At 41.5% G+C, this 20004-nt stretch overlaps 1 protein-coding gene across 4 annotated transcripts in view; it reads left to right on the top strand.

The window, feature by feature from the left end:
* The window catches only part of DIS3L2 (DIS3 like 3'-5' exoribonuclease 2), a 262106-nt gene that overhangs the window by 127484 nt on the left and 114618 nt on the right, over positions 1 to 20004 (top strand). For all 4 annotated transcript variants that reach the window (XM_054040303.1, XM_054040301.1, XM_054040300.1 and 1 more), the window contains one exon: positions 7872 to 7951. In XM_054040303.1, the coding sequence (XP_053896278.1) occupies positions 7872 to 7951 (80 nt within the window). The remainder of the gene's footprint in view (positions 1 to 7871; positions 7952 to 20004) is intronic.

The raw sequence follows: 20004 nt of genomic DNA, 5'->3' as shown, positions 1-20004 counted from the left end.
ATTTTTAACTAAAATCTACCCATACTTAGAATGATAAATGTAGAAGCGCACTGCAACTGAAACAGCGGATATCTTTGGGAGTGAGGTGGTGAAATTCTAAAGAGGTTCAGACAATGACCATTGTCTGAAATTCCTTTTTGAAAGAGAGTACTTTATCTATACCCGTTTGAGCGATGAATGTCTATAGGAATGGGTCCTGTGCTTATTGGTATTTTATAAGAAACCTACATAGGCACTGTATTCTAGTTGGGTTGACTTGTGACTGAAAAATGAGATTCATTTTGCTGGTTGCCATAACAATCAGACTGTTGTGTGAAAAAATGTTTGTAGCTTTCACTGGAGTGAGTTGACAACACTGGGATACCTCGTCCCAAATTAAAATGACTGTTTCCAGACCTGAAAAATGATGTCTGCTTAACTTTTTCCAAGACACAGCTTGGCAGACTCCTACAGATGACCCTGAAGATCTGCAAGATTCTAAAAATGTCTTTACCGCTTAATTTTAAAATGTCAGCCTTGAGTTCAAGTTAATAGGGATAAACCAGGATGCTGAAGTGAATTCCACCAGCACCAATCTATTGCACGTATTCACAACGTCAAGAGAGCAAGACAGTCTAAAGAGGAAGAATGTAAATGTGATGCAAGAGTCTAGACATGCAGTCACTCTATTGTACATGTCTCAGTGTTGACATATTAAAGTTTAAACAAGGCCTACAAAATCTGAACTTCAATAAACAAAATGATGCTCATTACCCTCTCACCTCCAACAGCCAACTGCAGTGACACAAGTCTTGTATTTTCTGAAATCCATAGTGCTTCTGCAGAAGTTTCACATAGGTGCTTCAAGGCCTGTTGAAGAAAGGAGGTTAGTATGGTTGTGTGACCTGTAGACCCAAAGCACAGGTGCTCCCTCAATTTGTTAGCCTCTGGTATGCCTTTGGATGTAGCCACGTAACTGCATCTGAATCTCTACTCTTTGAACAGTGTGTGTATTTGAAACCTGCGGTTGTGAATTCCATCCATCTTTCTGATGGATAGGCACATACTGAAGCTCCTAATAAATTCCTTGTTTCATTTTACAACCAGTTGGGGGCGGGATTTTTTCCTAAAACAGGCAGAAAGTATTACTGAAGACTGTGTAATAGACTTTGTATCAAGAATACTAGCTTTGGGGCAAAGCCCAGGGAATCATCAAGTAACTTAAATGACTTGCCTGGAGGAACCTGAATTCAAGCATATGGTCTAGAAGGGGCTTAATGCCTGAGGGATTGTATCAGGCTTCTCCATTGCTTCCTTCAACTACTATCAGCCATATGTAATAATGGTGTGGAAGCTGCTAAGCTGACTGTTAGTTTGTTCTGTCAGTTTTGCTTACTTGCAGCTCCATTCTCTCCATTGTCTGGCTCCAGTAGTTACTAGGATAACAAAGTCCCAGTTTCCTTTAAGTTTCTCAGACTCCTGTAAATTGTTAGCTCATCTGCTTAGGAGTAGAACTTCTTGGTTCCTTTCAGGCTTTCTAATGCTCTCCCAGGTACATGCAGTTCTCTAAAGCGTAACCTAGCAATGGCCATTTCTAGGCCTTAATGTATCAAAGAAATGACAGAGACTCACTGCCTCCACCTGGCTGGCTTATCCAACCACACTGTAGATCCAGGAAACGGTTCCTTTGTTTTTAGAAGGGCTTGCATGGCAGCCCTTTAACATTTAGTTCAACTGAAATATGCAGCATGTACAAACCGTCACTTCTCTACTTCAGGAGCATTAAGTTACTCGTACTGAAAATCTCACTGGGAACACCCAGACTTTGCCCAACCATAGTCCCCATTAGCAGTTTGCCAGGAGCCACACCTTTAATGCCTGTGGAGGCCATAGGTTACAACATGGAATGCTTCCTTTCGGTCTAAACATTCTTCCACTTGCATGAAGATGGAGCATTGACTCCTAGGACTGGTAATCACCATGGTTCACAGATGTTTCTATTTAATGGTTGATAACTTTAACAGATCCGTTGAACTCTGAATGTTTTACCTGAGCGGAAAGCTAATTTGATTATGATCTACTGTACCTGATCTTTCAGCCCCAAATATACAATAAAAAGAATGATTTCTCCTTTGAAACTTGCAGACCCTGTTGTATGGATACACTTGTTTGGTTAAAAAAAAACCATCCAGAACCAAAACTGTTTTTGTTCTGTGGTCTTTGAATGTTTTAATTACCAGGATAACACCAACTGACCAATAATGTGCTAATCTTACCTCGAGTACTTCATTAGCCTGTTTTTCTAGCTCCTATTAAAAGAAAAATATTAAAAGTAAAAAGACTGACTGCTCTGATTTAATTAGTTTTTTTGAACTATGCCGTCTGAAACTGCACTTAATTAGCTTTTTCGTAAAGTGGGATTGATTATACCAGAGAGACTGTGTGCACATTTACATTACCATCTTATAAACTTAAGCTCATTATTCTGGTAGGTTTTCTCCTGGGGTTTGATTTTGAATATTGTAGAAGGAACTAGTTTGCAAACCTCTCCTGTGTCATTGCTGTCTTACAATTTGGCTGGTGGTGGTGATTAGTCAGCCTCTCTCTAGTACTATAGGAACTCGTGTGGGCACTCATCATATGCAAGAAGAGCTATGTGGTGATGACCGGCTCAGTGCATGTTCACCTTCTGACCTTCCGTTAACAATTTCATAATAGACTCAGTGGGATCTGTGGCACCAGCCTTACCAGATTGCCGTACACAGATTGTTTCTAGTCCAGACGCATAATACACTCGCCCCATCTCTCCACAAGGAAAGTGGAAGAAAGAGATTTTATTCTTCCATTAACAAAAGCGAGATGCCAGAGTGAGTATGCTTCTGCAAGGCTGTGTTCAACATATGTTTTGGATGAAAGAGCTCCTGTACAGAGTAACTTTCCACGTTGAGCTTTTTGTCTTCAGCCAGTGCAGCAAAATTGGGGGTTCTTTAAAGACATTTATCTCTAGTCCTTTTCAACGTGAAGACCAGAAAAGCTCTCAACTCCATGCATGTCTATATCTCCTAAACCAGTTTCCTTTAGCTAACCAAGTGGTGTGTATGTTGGAACGAACACTTCTGGAACATCTTGTTACTTTTATAAAGTATGTTTTGACGTTTTAAAATGAATAAAACAGATTTTTATTAGGTGTAATGACAAGAAGAGATTGTTCCTTTGGGATTTTTTAAGGAGGGATGGCCAAATTTTGCAGCCCACAGGACCGCTTTGGCAGCCTGCCAGGAGCTGGAGGGCAGCACCCAATTTGTATTAGTTAGTGATAAATGTTATTGCATGTGCATGTAGCCATAATATTTCCTTGCACTTAAACAGTCTCTTCCTTGACAGGTGCATGGAAATTGCGGCTGCTCTGAATTTTTGTTAATAAAAACCTACCATGGGTTGGTTTTGCCATCACCCGCTGGTTACAGGGAGCTCATGGGCTGACCCTGTTGGGAGCTATTGTACAATGGCCTATGGAGGAGGTATCATTACAGGTGCAGATTCTGGCAGGGACACGTGGAGGAGTCTGAGGGGCTTTTCTCATCAGTCTGAGAGGAGCAATGAGCAATTTCTTATCTCCATTTGGCAGTGGTTTATGTCAGGTCTGTCACCCTTCATTTTCAATGCATGTAGGGCCATAGGAACATGTGCCAAGGAGTGAGATGATTTGGTTTGCAGGCCTATTGGTACGCTGGTGACCCTGCACCTTGTCCGTTTCAACAGACACAGATGGTGTCTTGAAGTGACTGAGACTTCTGGGTGAAAGAGAGCTAGCTGAAGCACAGTAGAGATTAGAGGTGGTGTTAGCTGGTTGAAGGAATCAGAGGAGAATACTAGAGACTATATCTGTCCTTGGATTGGAGGGATGGGGCTTCAATCAGTATATAGGTCAGTGGATAATAGAATGACTGTCAATGCTGCATTTGGGCCTCTGTTTTTTGCAGTACTGGCTCCTGCAGCTGCCTGTAATCATGATAAAAATCACAACCCGAGGTTTTATGTATTACGTGAATCATGCAGTCACTGTTGTGCAGAATTCAATGTAAAGACTCTTTTCTATGCCTCCTACCCTGCTACAGAAGCATCACTTTGTGATACAAGTTGAGCACTCCCACACCACAAAGTCAGTGGTGCTTGCTTCAGAATTTAGGGCCAGTATTCTATATGCTTGCCTCTTGGCGACTTGGATCCAGGACTTGGTCCACTTAGCCCTTATTCTGTGGAACTTTTTGCATCATATTGCTTGTTCAGAGACTTTCTGTGACCCCCCCAGTCTTTGCACAAGGCAAAACTCTCATTAAAAGGCTCCAGGTTCAGATCCCTTGAGTAGTTAACCCCCCCCCTCCCATTTTGAACATGTTGTTAAAAGAACCCTAACTATACTGCACATGGCTGCATGTAAGGGGTGCCTTCATTTGGACATATATAAGGATAAATACCTCACTCTAGGAGCCTTGTATCAGGCTAGCTTTTGCAAGAAAGCAGGTTGCTCAGCAGTAGCGAATGCTTATCCTGGATTCTGGTGATATAGCATATGAAATGCATCTGTGGTAGCACTACAGAGGCTGGAAGTATATACAACAATCCCTGCTGGTTTGTGTTCTCATGAACTCGGGCCCCACCCTTGACCTCTACAATAGATTTAATTGGCCAAGTGTCTGAAAGCACAGCAGCTCCATTAGTTGCTACATTGTATAAATGTATTCAGAGTTTGGCACCGGCATATTTATGTTCCCTTCTTTCCAACGGAGACTGCAAATGTGCACTTTGTTGAAACCAGTCTATTAATTTTTAAACTGCCTAGAGCTACAAATCGCTATGGGTGGCGCACATTTGTGGTTGCAGCCCAAAACAGCTGGAATAAGCTATCTATTCCATTGAAACAAGAACCCACATACTTGGATTTAAGAAGCTCTTAATCCCTTCCTTTAAACCTTGTCACTGTAAAGTGGGCAGTTGGTTTCAGGTCAGTGTTGTCTGCTATCTTAAATTAAATGCCCTGAAAAAGTAAGACTATGTATGATAGCTGTCTCTCTGGGATGGTTACTGTAAGTACCTGCTTACCTATGGCCCCATGCCTTACCAGGCAGGCAAGCACGTGGCATATTAGTGTACGTGGAGGGTTTGCTTGCACTGTACATACGTGATTCTTCGAAGAATGGTAAATAGGGACATTATGTAAGCACTGTTCCTTGGAATGAGATCACTTGAAATTCCATTCATTGATGGATTTTTAATGTAAGGAGTATGTATTTATGGAAGCAAGATGGTTTGTAGGTCATTACATTGGTTGATTTATGGTGCTGGATAGTTGGACTGTAAGCAGATCAAAATCAGTGCAGTTTAGAAGATCTTGCATCTTCCAGTATCACTAGCTATTTCCAATTTGTTTGGATATATATAATAAAGGGCCAGGAGTGAACATTTATCTGAGGATTAGGCAGGTTTGCTATAGGATGAGAAAACTAATGTATTGGGGGAGATTTTCAAAGGCTAATGGAAGTAGCCTTTAGAAAGGCATTAGAAATCTCCTTAGTATATTTGGCAGAACTGCACAAATTTATGCTAATATCAGACAAATAGCAATAGATACTACCAGTAACATCTAAGAACTACAGTAATAAGTGTGCTAGAAATACACAGACCTGTGTGCGCACAGGTGCACACCCTTAGATTTTAAAGCTTCTAAATTCACATGACACTTGTACTGTTTATGTTTGGCAATATTCCTTTAAATGTAAATATAATCCCTCCCTTAACTAACCCACACACTTCTTGCAATTTAATAAACAATGTTCCTCTGGGGCGGGAGAAGTGTGCTGTGCTTCTCAGCTGTGCATCTCCTGTAGCATCAGTGAACTGAGACTTACTGATTTGAAGAGAGAAATTGGCCCAAAAGGAGATAGCTACGAGAATCAGGTCTCTATCCCTCAGCAGCCTCACTTCGTCAGCCTGTGTTTTGTGGGGGTTGCACTCATTCTTAGATTATACTGGAAAGAAAAAAATGCTGCAGCACCCACCCCACTCCAATTCCACCACTGCACGCCCCAGAACTGTCTGCACTTGGATCCCCGCCACAATCCACGTGCATTACAGGAAGTTTGCTGTAGTTTGTTCAGCCCCCACTGAAGGGGGCCCCTGACGTAGGAATTTAAAATGATTCATTTGTTGGGCACTCAAGCCCTAGGCTTCAGCTTACAGCTCGCTAGTGTATTCTGCCAAACTGCTCTTTAATATGTAATGGTTCTTGAAGTCAAACGCTGTGTTCTGTCTTATCTCTCTTGGAACAAACCTGCTGCCTACCTAGATTTATTTCCCATTTCTGGTATTTTTATAATTCCACTACTATTGATATATGACTGTGTCTATCAACATAAGATGATATACAGATTATATGTGTATGTAGTTGTAAATTCTTTGAGGCGGGGGGACTGCACCTTCTAATGTGTCTGCAGGACACCTACCTCAGTCTTAACTGAGGCCTCTGAGTGCTAAAAAATTGATTAGCTAATTCTAGCTAGCTGACCTAGCATCTACTTCCGTCTCTAACTTCTTCTGATGTTCATGCTGATTCAAATCTTTTTCAAAGCCCGTTTTTTCCTAGAGATGCACAATAGTCTCGCTACAACATGCATGATTGCATGAACCACTTTACCATACAGTGTCTGCTCACTAAGGACTGAACCGAGGCCAAACAGTGTCACTTGATTTCACTCTGTGATCTTTCAACTTGGGTCTTAAACATTTTGCAGACTCCATTTTGCTCTAACTTTGTCCGTGGTATTACAGAGGACGTGGCATCTGGCTTTATTCACAACTGTTTAGGACAAGAGATGAAGGTTATTCATGTTCAATTTAGTTTTACTAGCTGGTGACAATCTCCTTTTACTCAACTCCGGTGCAGTACTTAGAGAAATATAGGTTCCCAGCATACTGAGAATTCAGAGCACTTACATACGCTGTGTTTGGAATATATCTGCAGATTAGTATTTCCTACAGGCGACATACAACTTTGCCAGTGGGCTCCTGAAAGCTCGAGGATTTTGTGGAGACTAGTCTGTTTCCATCAGCCTTTCATTCATAATTCCATTATGGCCATCAAGTCATTCATTTTTATTCCCACTGGCTCTGTACTTTCTGTTAACAAACAAGTAAGGAAAACCTGCAAAATTCTACTTGCCCCAGGAGAATTAAATACCATTCCTTTATTATTGTTATTCATGAGGAGTAGAGTGCATGAGCAGGTGTGTGTCAGGGCTAGTCAATTTTGAAAGGCTGGATAGGTTCAAGTGTTGCAAGCTCCTCCATTCACGTACCCTCACTCTGTTCCGTTCCTGCCAGATACTTGGAAGGTCTCCTGCTCCATTGTACTCCCTGTCTTCAGATGACTTACTCCAGTATCAAGTCACAATGCCAAAGTTCGTTATTTGTCAACACTGTTAAAAAAAAATGTATAAAATTGTCATATTTTTGTTTCCTACTTTGTCAAAAAGGAGTTGGGGCAGGAAGAACTTTTCACCCCAGTGGAAGTCAGTGGAACTTTGCGGGATGGATTGTTTACTTTTGTGGAGGAATATTGATAATTAGACGAGAAAGGTGTAAAACAAACAGTTCCAATGGGGGACACAAGTCAGCATCCTCTAATTGTTCCATTATTCCAAATGCCTTTTTCATGTCGGAAGGTTGCTTCTGAGGGGATCTCTGAAGGTTGGGGAAGCAGTTAGATTGGAAGATGTGATATGTTTCAATGGCCTTGCTCCTGAAAACTTCACTGTTGGCTGGGCTTTTCTGACGGACTGTGTGTCTGGATGCAAAACAAAAAAAGATGTTAAGTTCCCTTTTTTTATTGATAGGAAAGAATGCATCTTCACCATTGATCCGTCAACTGCCAGGGACCTTGATGATGCCTTGTCCTGCAAACAACTTCCTGATGGTATGACATGTATCTTACAAAATACTCTCCCAGTGTTTATTTTTAGCATTTGGCACACACGTTCATGTTTAATTTTCCGTGCAAACCTGTTCTTCTTAAATGTGAGTAGAGTATTAAACAAGTTTTATTTTCTTCTTTTAATTGCCCTATTTCTGAAACCTCTTAAAGCAGAACTCTTTAAACTGTATTCTTAACTCTTGGCATCGGGATATGCGGAACCAACATGACTGTCATAATAAGAGTTGTAACTTTATCCGAGTTGTATCTGTCTTCTTCAGTCTTTGTGGGAGTTATATCTACTGGGCTAATAGACCTCATTTGGGTTTTAAGTTTTAGTAGAACTGCATGATCTGGGATACGCTGTACCTGGATAAAAGAACATGATGCCTTTTTGAAGGTCCTTGTTGTCTGAAATTCCCTCTTGGTATTTATTGCGGGAAAACTCGTAATACTTGCATGAGCAGTTTGTACCTCTTGAACTTGCATTTCGCTCTTGCTATTTGTCTTTTAAGTTTTCTGTTTTGCCTAGTCTCGACTTGAAACTCTTATACAATAGAACCTCAGAGTTGCAAACGCCAGTTACTAACTGACCAGTCAACCACACGCTTCATTTGGAACCAGAAGTACGCAATCAGGCAGCAGCAGAGATGGGGGGGGGGGCGGAGAAAGTAAATACAGTACAGTACTGTGTTAAATGTAAACTTCTAAAAAAAATAAAGGGAAAGCAGCATTTTTCTTCTGCACAGTAAAGTTTGATAGCTGTATCAAGTCACTGTTCAGTTGTAAACTTTTGAAAGACTAGCCATCATGTCTTGTTCAGAGTTACAAACGTTTCAGAGTTATGTACAACCGCCATTCCCGAGGTGTTCGTCACTCTGAGGTTCTACTGTACAGTGAACTTGCAGGACAAAACATTCCATGTGCCAAATCCTGAAGATTTGACTTTTAGAGCTTCCCATTTGAATACCTGCACTGCCAAACAAGTAGTTGAGAGAGCTCTGTTTAATTCAGAAAAGCTTCCATAGTGCATTTGATTTAGAAATATGGCATGATGGTCATATTCATGTTAATGCAGATAATGAAGTCTCTATGTTGTTTCTTTGCGATCATCTGAAGTGATCATACTGTGATGATTCACAATAACGAGGAAGGTTAGAGACATGATTCCAAAAAAAGTTGTTGGTAGATGTGTCTCCCACAAAGGTTTTTTTGTTTTTGAGTAACACAGCCCATAAATTCTCATGTCATTCAGACCCAGGTACAGTATAGTATAACAGGGCAATAAAACAGAGATACAAGATCACAGATGAAAGGAAATGTGAGGCCAGTAAAATTATTTCTAATTATACTGTATGCTAGCAGTTCTGAAGCCAAGTTAAATAACAATATTGTCTTACTACCAGTCTGCACGAAACACAAGCAGATTTTTTTAAATAGTCTTCAAAAAGTCCAGACTCTTTTCTGTTAACACTATTACTTCGTTTTCTTTTGACCCATCTGTAAATTTGTAGTGAAACTGCAAATTTCAGCGCATTCAGAACTAAAATGTGAAACTCTGGGCACTTTTGCATTGAGACTGTATTGATCAGATTTGTAAGGATTTTAAAAGCAACTGCTCCATTGAGCCATTCAATGTAATAGCTCCTGGTTTATATGTCTGCATATTTCTCTCATCCATAAAATGTTCAGGAGAAGGCATTTAAGGGGAATATCTACCTAGCCTGGAATTTCTTCTTCCCAGCGAAAGTCTGCAGATCCATTCCAATGGGTCTTGTACCTGCTTGCAGCTCCTTGGAGACAGATACATGACCCATCAGTCATGTCAAGCTAGGAGTGGCCCCACTATTGAGGATGGATACAGAACTGGTTAAAGGGGAGACTACAATGGGCCATACTGAGGACGTTTACTAGTGAAGTCTTGGAACCAATTTTATTTCAATAGCTCTGCTTCCAGTGCAGCACGTCTGGGCTGGGCTGGCACAGCAACTGGCTAAGCACGAAATGGATGGGACCAGGAGAGTGGTGTTCACAGCCCAAGGTCTATGAGGAGAGTCGGAGGGTGGGTCCCCCTAGCCATCACTGGACCTATTTGCATTCAGAATTCAGTGAAATTACTCATGTCTTATTCCAGATGAAGAGAGCAATAGATCACAGCTTCAGTCATGCTCTGTCTTCCATGGCCAAAAGCATGATTGTTTCTTTCGGTTCACAATGTTCTCCAGTACAATAATAAATTTAAAAATCAGAATCAAGGCAAGTGGCCTCATGTTGTCCAAGAAGGTCCCAGTTCTTATATGCAATTCAGGTGGCCACCACTGCTCAGTGCTGCCTCGTGTGCAAGAGGAATCCACTCTCAAGGACCAAAATTCCGCACACAAGCCCAGAGAAATTAAATCTAGCTACGTGATATTTGAGAGGTTCCTATTAAATTAGGGGATTTGGATATGTTCATAACACACCTGTATTCCACACGTGCATCTTCGAGGGCCCAGTCTATAGGTAAGGCCTAGTGCTAAATCATTACCATGGGTATTTGCAGTCAAGGCAAAGGCAAACAATATATACACACAGTTATTGAAGGTCTTACAGTAAAGTCTTAATATGAGCCTAAATCAGACTCTAAAATCCAAGTGGTAGCTATTGCCAGATCACCAGCGGCAGCAAGCAGGAGCCAGATTGTCCTCTAATCCAGACATAAGCTTTCTAAGGTCTGCCTCGCTTTTCAACCGTACGTCAATAGAGCTCCACTGGGGGAGTGCCCAGGTGAAGCACCCCTTTGATTCCCTGTCAGGAGTGCCCTGAGAATTTCTCTCTTTAAGGGATGTCATCCTGGTTGCAATTACTTGGGCAAGTATCTTTTTCAGTTGTGCAAGTCTTATCCGGGAACAGCAGAACTGCCTCTCGCGTGAGGGCAAAGTTTTGCTAAGAGTTAACGCAGCCTTTGTTCCAAAAATAAACCCAGTTATAAGAAATTATTGGTTTTTTTTCATCTTTATTTTGTCCGTATGTGAAAAAAATTTAAAAACACACCTGGCACGTTCTTGATGTCAGAAGAGCTCTAAAAATCACTATTGAATGCAGTACCCACTTCAGAAAATCTCTCTGCTGGTCTGCATCACCCATCATAAATAATAAAGGGAAAAAAAAAAAACACTTGCCAAGGCTTTAGTTATTGGTGCTTTCTAAGGCTAGAAGCCTTCTCTCCCCTTGAACGTTTGTGTTAATTTATTCAGAGCAATGAAAGCTTCCTGGCCTGAAGGATCTTATGCAACGTACAAAGAGAGACATAGGGTTGTAAGTTTCACAACTGATACCTGCAGACTTCACTAGTTCCTGTCATTGGAGGGAGACTTCTGTGTACTATGCTCACTCAGTAATTAATATATATGATTGATCTATTTCTGCAGGAGAGCCTGCAGATCCATTACAATGGGAGATGCCCTCAGGGGAGGAGACAAGGAATGAATGAGGAGATAGACACGGTAGTTTTTTGTAAATACATATTTGCTGCAGAATCTCATGGCAAAATTAGGCAGCAGTTGGGAGCTTTTCTAGGATGTATGTCAGCAAATGCACTAGTTCAATTCTGGAACCATCTTATGTTGGAAGCTGCCTTTGATTAACTGTCATGCTCCTCATTAATGATACCAAGAAACATGGAGATAAACATACTGTTCACATCGATATATGTCTATTTTTAAAACAATCTGCCCCAATAGTTCTAAAGCTGTTACACAAATAATTTTATTTCCATACTATACTTCGTTTAAATGGTCAACCACACTTAGAGTAGGGGACAAATCTGAATTGCAGTTAGAGCTCTGTGAATGATGTAGAAAACATTCAGTGAAGAATTGAGTTCTTAAACAAATTCATTTTCTTAGTATTTGTAGTCTCTTTGATGCTTTCTGCACATAGTCTAGTGAATGAGATTACTGGCAGCCAGCAATGCGTATCAGAACAATTAAATTCAAGCAAATATTGCTGAATGTTCATGGAAAGCAAACTTTGAACTTACAATCATCAAAATTTTCACCAGAAAAGAGAACCTAAGAATGATTCTCCTCCAGTCATGGAACAGAAGCATACCATGTGACTAGTATGTCCAGTAAAACTGCTCAAATTTTTAAATATTCGCCATGCTGTTTGTGGGAATTATTTGTAGACATCTGGCAGATTTCCAATAACGTATCACAGTCGGGTCAGTTGTACATGTTTGTTGGCTACTTGATAGTGGAAACGGAGTTGATATTTGACAAATTTAAAGGCAAACAATTTTCTGCTCAGAAATTCTATGGACTGTGGTAGAAAATAATTAGGTGAAGAGTATCAGTATATTTTCAGGTACACTGCTAGTGGGTTGTCTGTTCTCTATGTACATTTCGTGACTCCAATTTTGAAGTGATATTGTTAACCATGTTTACAGAGTTGCTGTGTAACATCCCTACTAGAATCCACTAAATCACATTACTCGCGTCGTTTTACATGGTGATTGAAAACCACCTCAGTTTTCAATAGAAGTTCAGTGGAACTTCTTCCCTTTTCCTCAGCCCCATGTTATTTTACAAAATTGAGTTGCTGTTATTACTGAGAGAAAAATTCCGTAACTTAAGGCTGAATCAGAGCAGAATATATCTAAACCTATTATCACCATGGTTCCCTCTTGGTCTTCTCCCCATGACACTGGTGTGCTGTATTTTGGAGCAGGGGGTCCCACACAGGCACATTCACCAGGTCTCTTGGGTTTTATCGTTGTAACCTTTCCAAGGTCTGTCCATCCCTTTCCATTCTCTCTGCTAAACTCTTTCCCAGGTCTGTCATCTCATCCCTTGACTTCCTCCTCTTTAGCCTTCCTGACACTGAAGCCTCCCATCTAGTCCCTGCCAGACTCACATGTGTAATTGCAGCCGTACTCACCCCTCCGTAATCCCGCTTCCCTGTTTCACAATGGCCTCTCCAATCAAGCTGGTGTCACTTGTACTTTCCTTCACTGCCTTCCATATCTTCTTAGTCTCCCTTCTCCTGTCGTCTTTTGCCTCCCTTCATGCTGCTTTTTGTCTTTCAGTCCTTGGTGTTTGCCTGTAACCTGCACTGCAGGAGCTTAGTTTTTATTTTGTAAAGTGTCTTGGCATTTCTGTACTGCTTTATAAGACATAAATAATAATACTCTGGTCACCCGTTTATCCAGCTTTATCCCTCCTAGCTACTTGGTAGCTTTTGCTTAAATCTTCCCTGAGCTAGCAATAGGGGCGTCTCTAGCTTTTTTGCCACCCCAAGCACAGCAGGCAGGCTGCCTTCGGCGGCTTGCCTGCGGAAGGTCCCCGGTCCCGCGGATTCGACGCTTTGGCATCCCCGCCGCCGAATCCACGGGACCGGCGGACCTCCTGCAGGCAAGCCGCCGAAGGCAGCCTGAGTGCCGCCCTCGCAGGGACCAGCAGGCCGCCCCCACGCGGCCTGCTGCCTCAGGCACATGCTTGGAGCATTGGTGCCTGAAGCCGCCGCTGGCTGGCAATACAATAATAGAGCTTTCAACTACTCCATTTGGATCCTGCAACAAACCATCCAGCAACCTTCTTGGAGTAACGTGCTTAGAATAAACACTATAATACTGAATGGTGTTGGAACAAAAGTTATATTCTTTGAGTGTGGCACTTTCTTCCTTCCTTTGGGGATAGGTATTTAAGAGAAACAGATACCTGATGTGGATTGGAGAGAAAATGATGGAAACCACACATCAGTACGTGAGTCTAATGCAAAAGGACCATAAATTGCAACTTACGTAGGAAAAGGTTTTTGCAGGAGTCAAATATGAAGGGGGAAAAAAAGACATGTAAGTAGTGGGATTCTGGGGAACAGGCAAGCAGTTTTTCCTAGGGTATCTGATGTGATTAGTTAACACAACTCAATGTTACCAGTTGATTAACCCAGTGGTTTCTTGTTTGGGAACTGAACTATGTTATTTCACTGGGAAAGTGAAAGAGACATGTTACAATGATTAGAAACAGGTACATTTCCTGGGTTTCCATCCAGTGCTTGTGGTTACAAATTCTTTGCAATATGTAGTGTATATTCCGGTCTGTCTCAAATACAGATGGCTACTGTATGTGTTCCCGTGTAATACTAGATAGGTTGCACTACTCATAGTGTATCTTACACTTCTGTTGTTTTAAATGAAAAGTTGGTTGTTCCTACGTTAGCAGGCATCACCTCTAATTTTTCAAGGCTAGAGTGGAATGGGATCATGGAGAGCCAGATTGTGTCACCCTTCAAATCACTGAGATTACCCATGGTGTAAGGTACTGTTTAGTATGAATAAGGGGATTGCAACCTGGCCCCAAATAAATGGTGGTTCAAGAGAAAACGTACTGTTCCCAATACAGTAGAACCTCAGAGTGATGAACACCTCGGGAATGGAGGTTGTATGTAACGCTGAAACGTTTGTAACTCTGAACAAAATGTTATGGTGGTTCTTTCAGAAGTTTACAACTGAACATTGACTTACTACAGCTTTGAAGCTTTACTATGCAGAAGAAGAATTCTGCTTTTAACCATCTTCATTTAAATGAAACAGGCACAGAAACAGTTTCCTTACTTTGTCAAATCTTTTTTAAACTTCCCCTTTATTTTTTTTTAGCAGTTTATGTTTAACACAGTACTGTATTACTCAGTCTCCAGTCTCTGCTGCTGCCTGATTTTGTACTTCCGGTTCCAAATGAGGGGTGTGGTTTACCGGTCAGTTTGTAACTCTGAAGTTCTGCTGTACCTGGATAGTTTTGGTAGAGAAGCATGAGATGGAAGCTAATAGAGAATGGAACCGTGACCTGTTTTGGGGCAGCAGTTGTTAGACTCTAACTATAATTTTGTTTCTTGCATTTATTTAAAAGCAAGTTTTCATGAAGATTAAGTGAAAGCTTAAATTGTTGAACGTGTGCACGATTCACTACATGAAATCCTTCTGTAGATATAGATTGCATGACAACTTTGCATGGTGCTTTGGCTATTTTAAAAAAGACTTTGCTTCTATTCCAGAAAGCTTACAATTTGAATAGGGGCCATTTGAATTAGCAAGCATGCGTCCAATACTTGAACTTGGTTATGCAAGCAGCAGCATAGACATTTAATAATGGTCATTTGGTTTGTTCTTGCCATGAGAATGAGCTCTCCAATCAAAGTTACAACTCAGACCTGGGTAAATAACTTAATACATTCAGGACCTGGGACAATTCCCAAAGATTTAGGGGTACAGACTTTCATGTACCAGTGGCTCTTATGATCATTTATCGGTATGGGGTAAAAAATAAGCTTCAATTAAATATTCAAGAAAACACCCAAAAGCAAGTGTTGAAGTCTATGCAATTCAGGAGTCTGGTAATTGGATAAAGGGCTTCGGAGTATTTTTCGTATACTATCTCTTGGAGACATCCTACCTGGGATTTCCATTCTTTGCAAAAGCCTTGAAGGCCAGATGCCTGAAGTGTCCATGTAGAAAAACTTCAACTCATAGGCAGAGCACAGGAAAATCTAGTGGAAACTGGGTTTTGTCAATGAATAGATCGGACTCTGAAGACCCATCTAAAGAGTAAACGTAAGAGAGTACGAATGGAGCTGAAAATAAACTCCCACACAGTTAATCTCACTCCTGAATTTTGTTCGTTTTGTCCAAATACCAAAGATTCTGTCATAAAAAATATTCATAGCAAATACCCAGTTAGCTGGAGGTTTGATTTAGTTTTTAATTTGCCAACTCTTAGGACTTTAAGATTTCAGTTATAGTGGAGGGAAAAACATCCCCTTACAGTATAATTCAGTACAGTACCTCTTGGTCATTAACTGTATGTTCATTACTTGAAAAGTGTAAAAACTAGTTCAGAAGTAAACTTTTAGGAAGGGTATAAATATAAAGTTGGATGACAGGAAGATACGATGGGTAGAAAAAGAAATATAGGGAAACCTCAGAGGCTACCTCCTATCCTAAAAGAAGCTGAAATGTCAAGGCTGCTTGAAGGAAATACTTTCGACATGTTTGGCTGTTACTGAATTGCAAGGTCTGTTTGAAGGCCAAGGCCCATGCAGCCTGGGCAACATGACTGTGTTCAAGGTAGGCATCACAAAAGGGACCCACCTCGTAAAGAAAGAAACCTTGGTCCCTCCCCCCTTCAGACCTTCATTTCAGGAACAGGGCGATCTCCTACACCCAAAATGATTGTAATTTATCTTGAAGGCTGTTGGGTGCCACTTCCCATCTCTCTGTAGTCGATGAATGCGAATTTCCTGATAGAATTAGCTTCTTGAGTGGGACTTTGATAGCAATAGAAACAATTTGTGGTCTGAATGCCAGAAATTTGTCCCTTTTCCCTTCACCACATTGGCTGTGAGCCTTGCTGTTAAGAAAAGTCCTGTTACAGCCAATCTCAGTTTCCTGTGGCAACTTTCAGCTACCAGCAAGGAGCTCCTTCTGAGATGGAAATGTGTTTTCACAGAAGCACAATCACTGCCTCACTGACCTGCTTAACAACTTGTCTTAAATGGGAGGTTTAATGTGAGTGTGTCTCCAACTGCCATTTGTTGGGAAAAAGATCTGGAACAAAGGTTCACTTGGGGCCCGAGTCAGGAATATTCGCCCAGACCTTCTATCTCTGGTGCCCCCTGCCTGGTTGATTCTGTGTTCAACAGAGAAACCAGCAGTGTTTTTTCCCTATTTCTAGTCCTTTGCGCATTTTTTTTCCTATCCATTGATCTTTTGAATAAAAAGCCAGTTTAACTGATAGTGCTGTTTAAGAGAACTCGCTGTTTATGCAATATCCAAAAGTTGCTAGGCAGTTTTGCACACATGGTTGACCAGATAGCAAGTGTGAAAAATTGGGATGGGGTAGAGGGTAACAGGCACCTATATTAAAAAAAACAAACAAAAAAAAAAAGCCCAGAATATCGGGACTGTCCCTATAAAATTGGAACATCTGATCTCGCCCTAGGTGAGAAAACAGGACCCTGCCTCAAAGAGCTTCCTATCTAAACAGGTGACATCACAGAAATGGGAGAGCGCTTTCCTTCGCCTGCAGCAATTTCCCACCCGGGCCTCGTCCATCTTTCTGCTTGCAGCGTGTACACAGGTGTTGCCAGAGCAGACCAGAGACAGGGTCAGCTAGTCTGATATCCTGCCTCCGCGGTCGATCAGTATTCGATGCTTCAGAGAAATAAGATGCTCTCTTTTCCCACCACCAGGGTGTGCCTGCCTGACCAGTTGTGCAGTTCTCTCGTTCATCCTGACGCTTAGCACAAATAAACTTGTGTCTTGCTTTCATGTTTCCCTTTTACTTCTTGCTCAGCGATATAAATAAAGCTCAGCTTTTTATGTGGGGGGACTTGGGCCTGGTCCACACTAACCCCCCTCTTTGAACTAAGATATGCAAATTCAGCTACGTTAATAATGTAGCTGAATTTGAAGTACCTTAGTTCGAACTTACCACGGGTCCAGACGCGGCAGGCAGGCTCCCCCGTCGATGCCGCGTACTCCTCTCGCCGAGCTGGAGTACCGGCGTCGACGGCAAGCACTTCCGGGATCGATTGCTTACCGCGGGACCTGGAGGTAAGTGTAGACCTGCCCTTAGTCTCTGGGATACTTCTCTGCTTTGCCCTCCAGCCGGCAATTAAACATTGATTTCATACATGCAGCAGTAAGTTCTGCCCTTGTCAATATTTGGTATGTTCCTCCCGAGGGCGTTTCCCCTCTGTGAAAATATCAAACTTAATTTTCCAGTCAATGACCTGAATGATCAAGATCACTAGCCGGGCAACTTCTTGCCAATTCTGTTCTAATTTATATTGGCACTTTCTAGTTGGAATTCAGTTGGTAACCTTTCATAAAAGCATGAAGCCAACAAGCAGGCTGCGCTCTCTATTTGGATGCTGTCTGCTAGAGAATAAATGCTTATGCGCACACAGGATTTGGATGGTTGGGTCTCCCTGCTTATGTCTGCCATCCCAACGGGAGACATGGTTCTGTGGTCTTCACTGGGGATATCCAGAGCCTGAGTCACCCACAGTCCTACTGCTATTGCATGAAACGTGACATAGGCTCTTAGGAATCTAAGTCTCGTGCAAGGTCAGTAGGGCTTAGGCTTCCTAAACCACTTAGGTGCTTGTGAAAATGTTACCATCTTGAGAGCAGCAGTACCTATTGTCAGAAACTGGTTTAGAAGCAACCAATGCCCTAGTGACCACAGAAATGGGCTCCTGCAATGCTGTGCTTGTCTGCCTCAGGAATGTGACATGGTATCAAAGGCAGCTGGTTCAAAATTCAGCAGCAAGACTTGTCACAGGAGCTGAAAGTTCACAGGACATCCCCAGTGCTTCAAAGGTGTACACTGCTTTCCTGGTAAAGAATTGCACCTCGTGCACTCTCCTGACTGGCGCTCATCGAGAGCTTTCCACTTGCCTCTCAGAACTTTCCCTTCAGAGCTGGGAAGTGTTGTGGAATTCGTTCTTAGCGAAGATTTTAAATGTCAAGTCTGCCCCTAGTATTTAAATCTAAACTTAAATTATTTGTCTTAGGATTTTGGCAGATAAAACCAGGGCTCTCTAATGCATTGTTTGTAAAGTGCCAGGAGACGCCTTGTTATGAAGGTGTACTACACATTTAGTTTTGCAGTATAAAAGGTAGCTCTTAAACCCTATTATGGAATGGTTTTAGAACATTGGATGCTTAATTTATTAGCTGCTGTGGACAAAGACCGTATGTGGGTCTATGACAGACCTGCATACAGCATTTAATTTACTAATAGATGGAGTTAGTCTCCTCCTCATAATTCTAAAACGATTTGAAGAACTGGTGATACAGCCATGGAAATTTTGGAAAATGTTCCATTTAGAAGCAGTTTAGCTCCAATCTCATATTTCTGCTTTTCGTCTTCACTTGTTCTTTATCGCTAAGGCCGCGTCATGAGAACGTCTACTTCTGTTTTTTCCCCTACCTGAAGCCAATCCTAATCCTGTTTGTAAAACTGCAGTCACTTCCACAGTGCTCACTTGATGTCAGAGGGCTAGATGACCTCCGGGTTAGAGCAGAAGGACTCTGAAATGCAAGTACTGTTGTCATGCAAATGATCTAAGAGATAAATAGAAGAGAGGTAGGGCTGTGCTGCAAACTCCGTGCTGCTATGCTGTTATAAATGCCTTTATACCAGTACAGTTGCATCTATGCTAAGGAACTGTTACTGCTTTAACTTTATCAGTTTCTAAACCGCTGTAGTTAATGCGATACACAAACTGTGTGTAAATCAACCATTAGTCAACAATGCTGTGGTTACACAAGGAGGAAGGGATTACAGCTCTCACTCTTCTAGCAATATTGAAGTAACCAGAATAAAAAGGGGGATGAAAAAAGCCTTTTAATTACTGAAGTGAGCATAGATGAGTGTGAATGAACACAGTACACACAAGGACCAACTCTGTTGAATTACGAGGGGCTGTTTTCACACAGGCGTTTTTCAGAGTAAAACAGCACTGTAATAGCGAGCTACAAAGCAAGCAGGAGTTATTCACAGATTGGTGGTCGGTGCCCTCACTAATCACACTAGTGATATTAAAAAAAATGTTTAATTTATAGCTTATTTTTCTCCCTTTCTGTGCAATTCTCTTGGAACTTCCTGGTTCTCAGAAGAGATTCTTGAATGCATCGTTGCATGCATCGCTCATGTCGTTGGCTGTCCTGGTATGTTCTCACATATTTTCAGAAAACCGGGAAGTACAAAGACTTTCAAGTGGGAGAAAACAACATTTTAAGATTACACGTCTTTCTTTGTTGGTTCCCTACCCATCCTTTGTTTGTCTTGTCTATTTAGATTTGTAAGCTCTTTGGGGGCAGAGACTATCTGCTTGTTGCTGGCTCATGATTGTATTGTGCATGTGGCAATATTTGTTTAAAGCCCCAGTTCCTGGATTTGTGTGACTAAGTGAGAATCTGTTGTTGTTTTTTTAATGTTTCTAGCCCCCATAGATGCAGAAAACAGTTTGAAAATGTGAACCCTGAAGGCTATGATGCCAGAAAACAAAAA

Source organism: Malaclemys terrapin, chromosome 9, assembly GCF_027887155.1.
Source record: "Malaclemys terrapin pileata isolate rMalTer1 chromosome 9, rMalTer1.hap1, whole genome shotgun sequence".
In the NCBI taxonomy this organism is placed as follows: Eukaryota; Metazoa; Chordata; order Testudines; family Emydidae; genus Malaclemys; species Malaclemys terrapin.
Note: the sequence above shows the minus strand (reverse complement) of the source record. Positions and strands in the feature narration are given on the sequence as shown.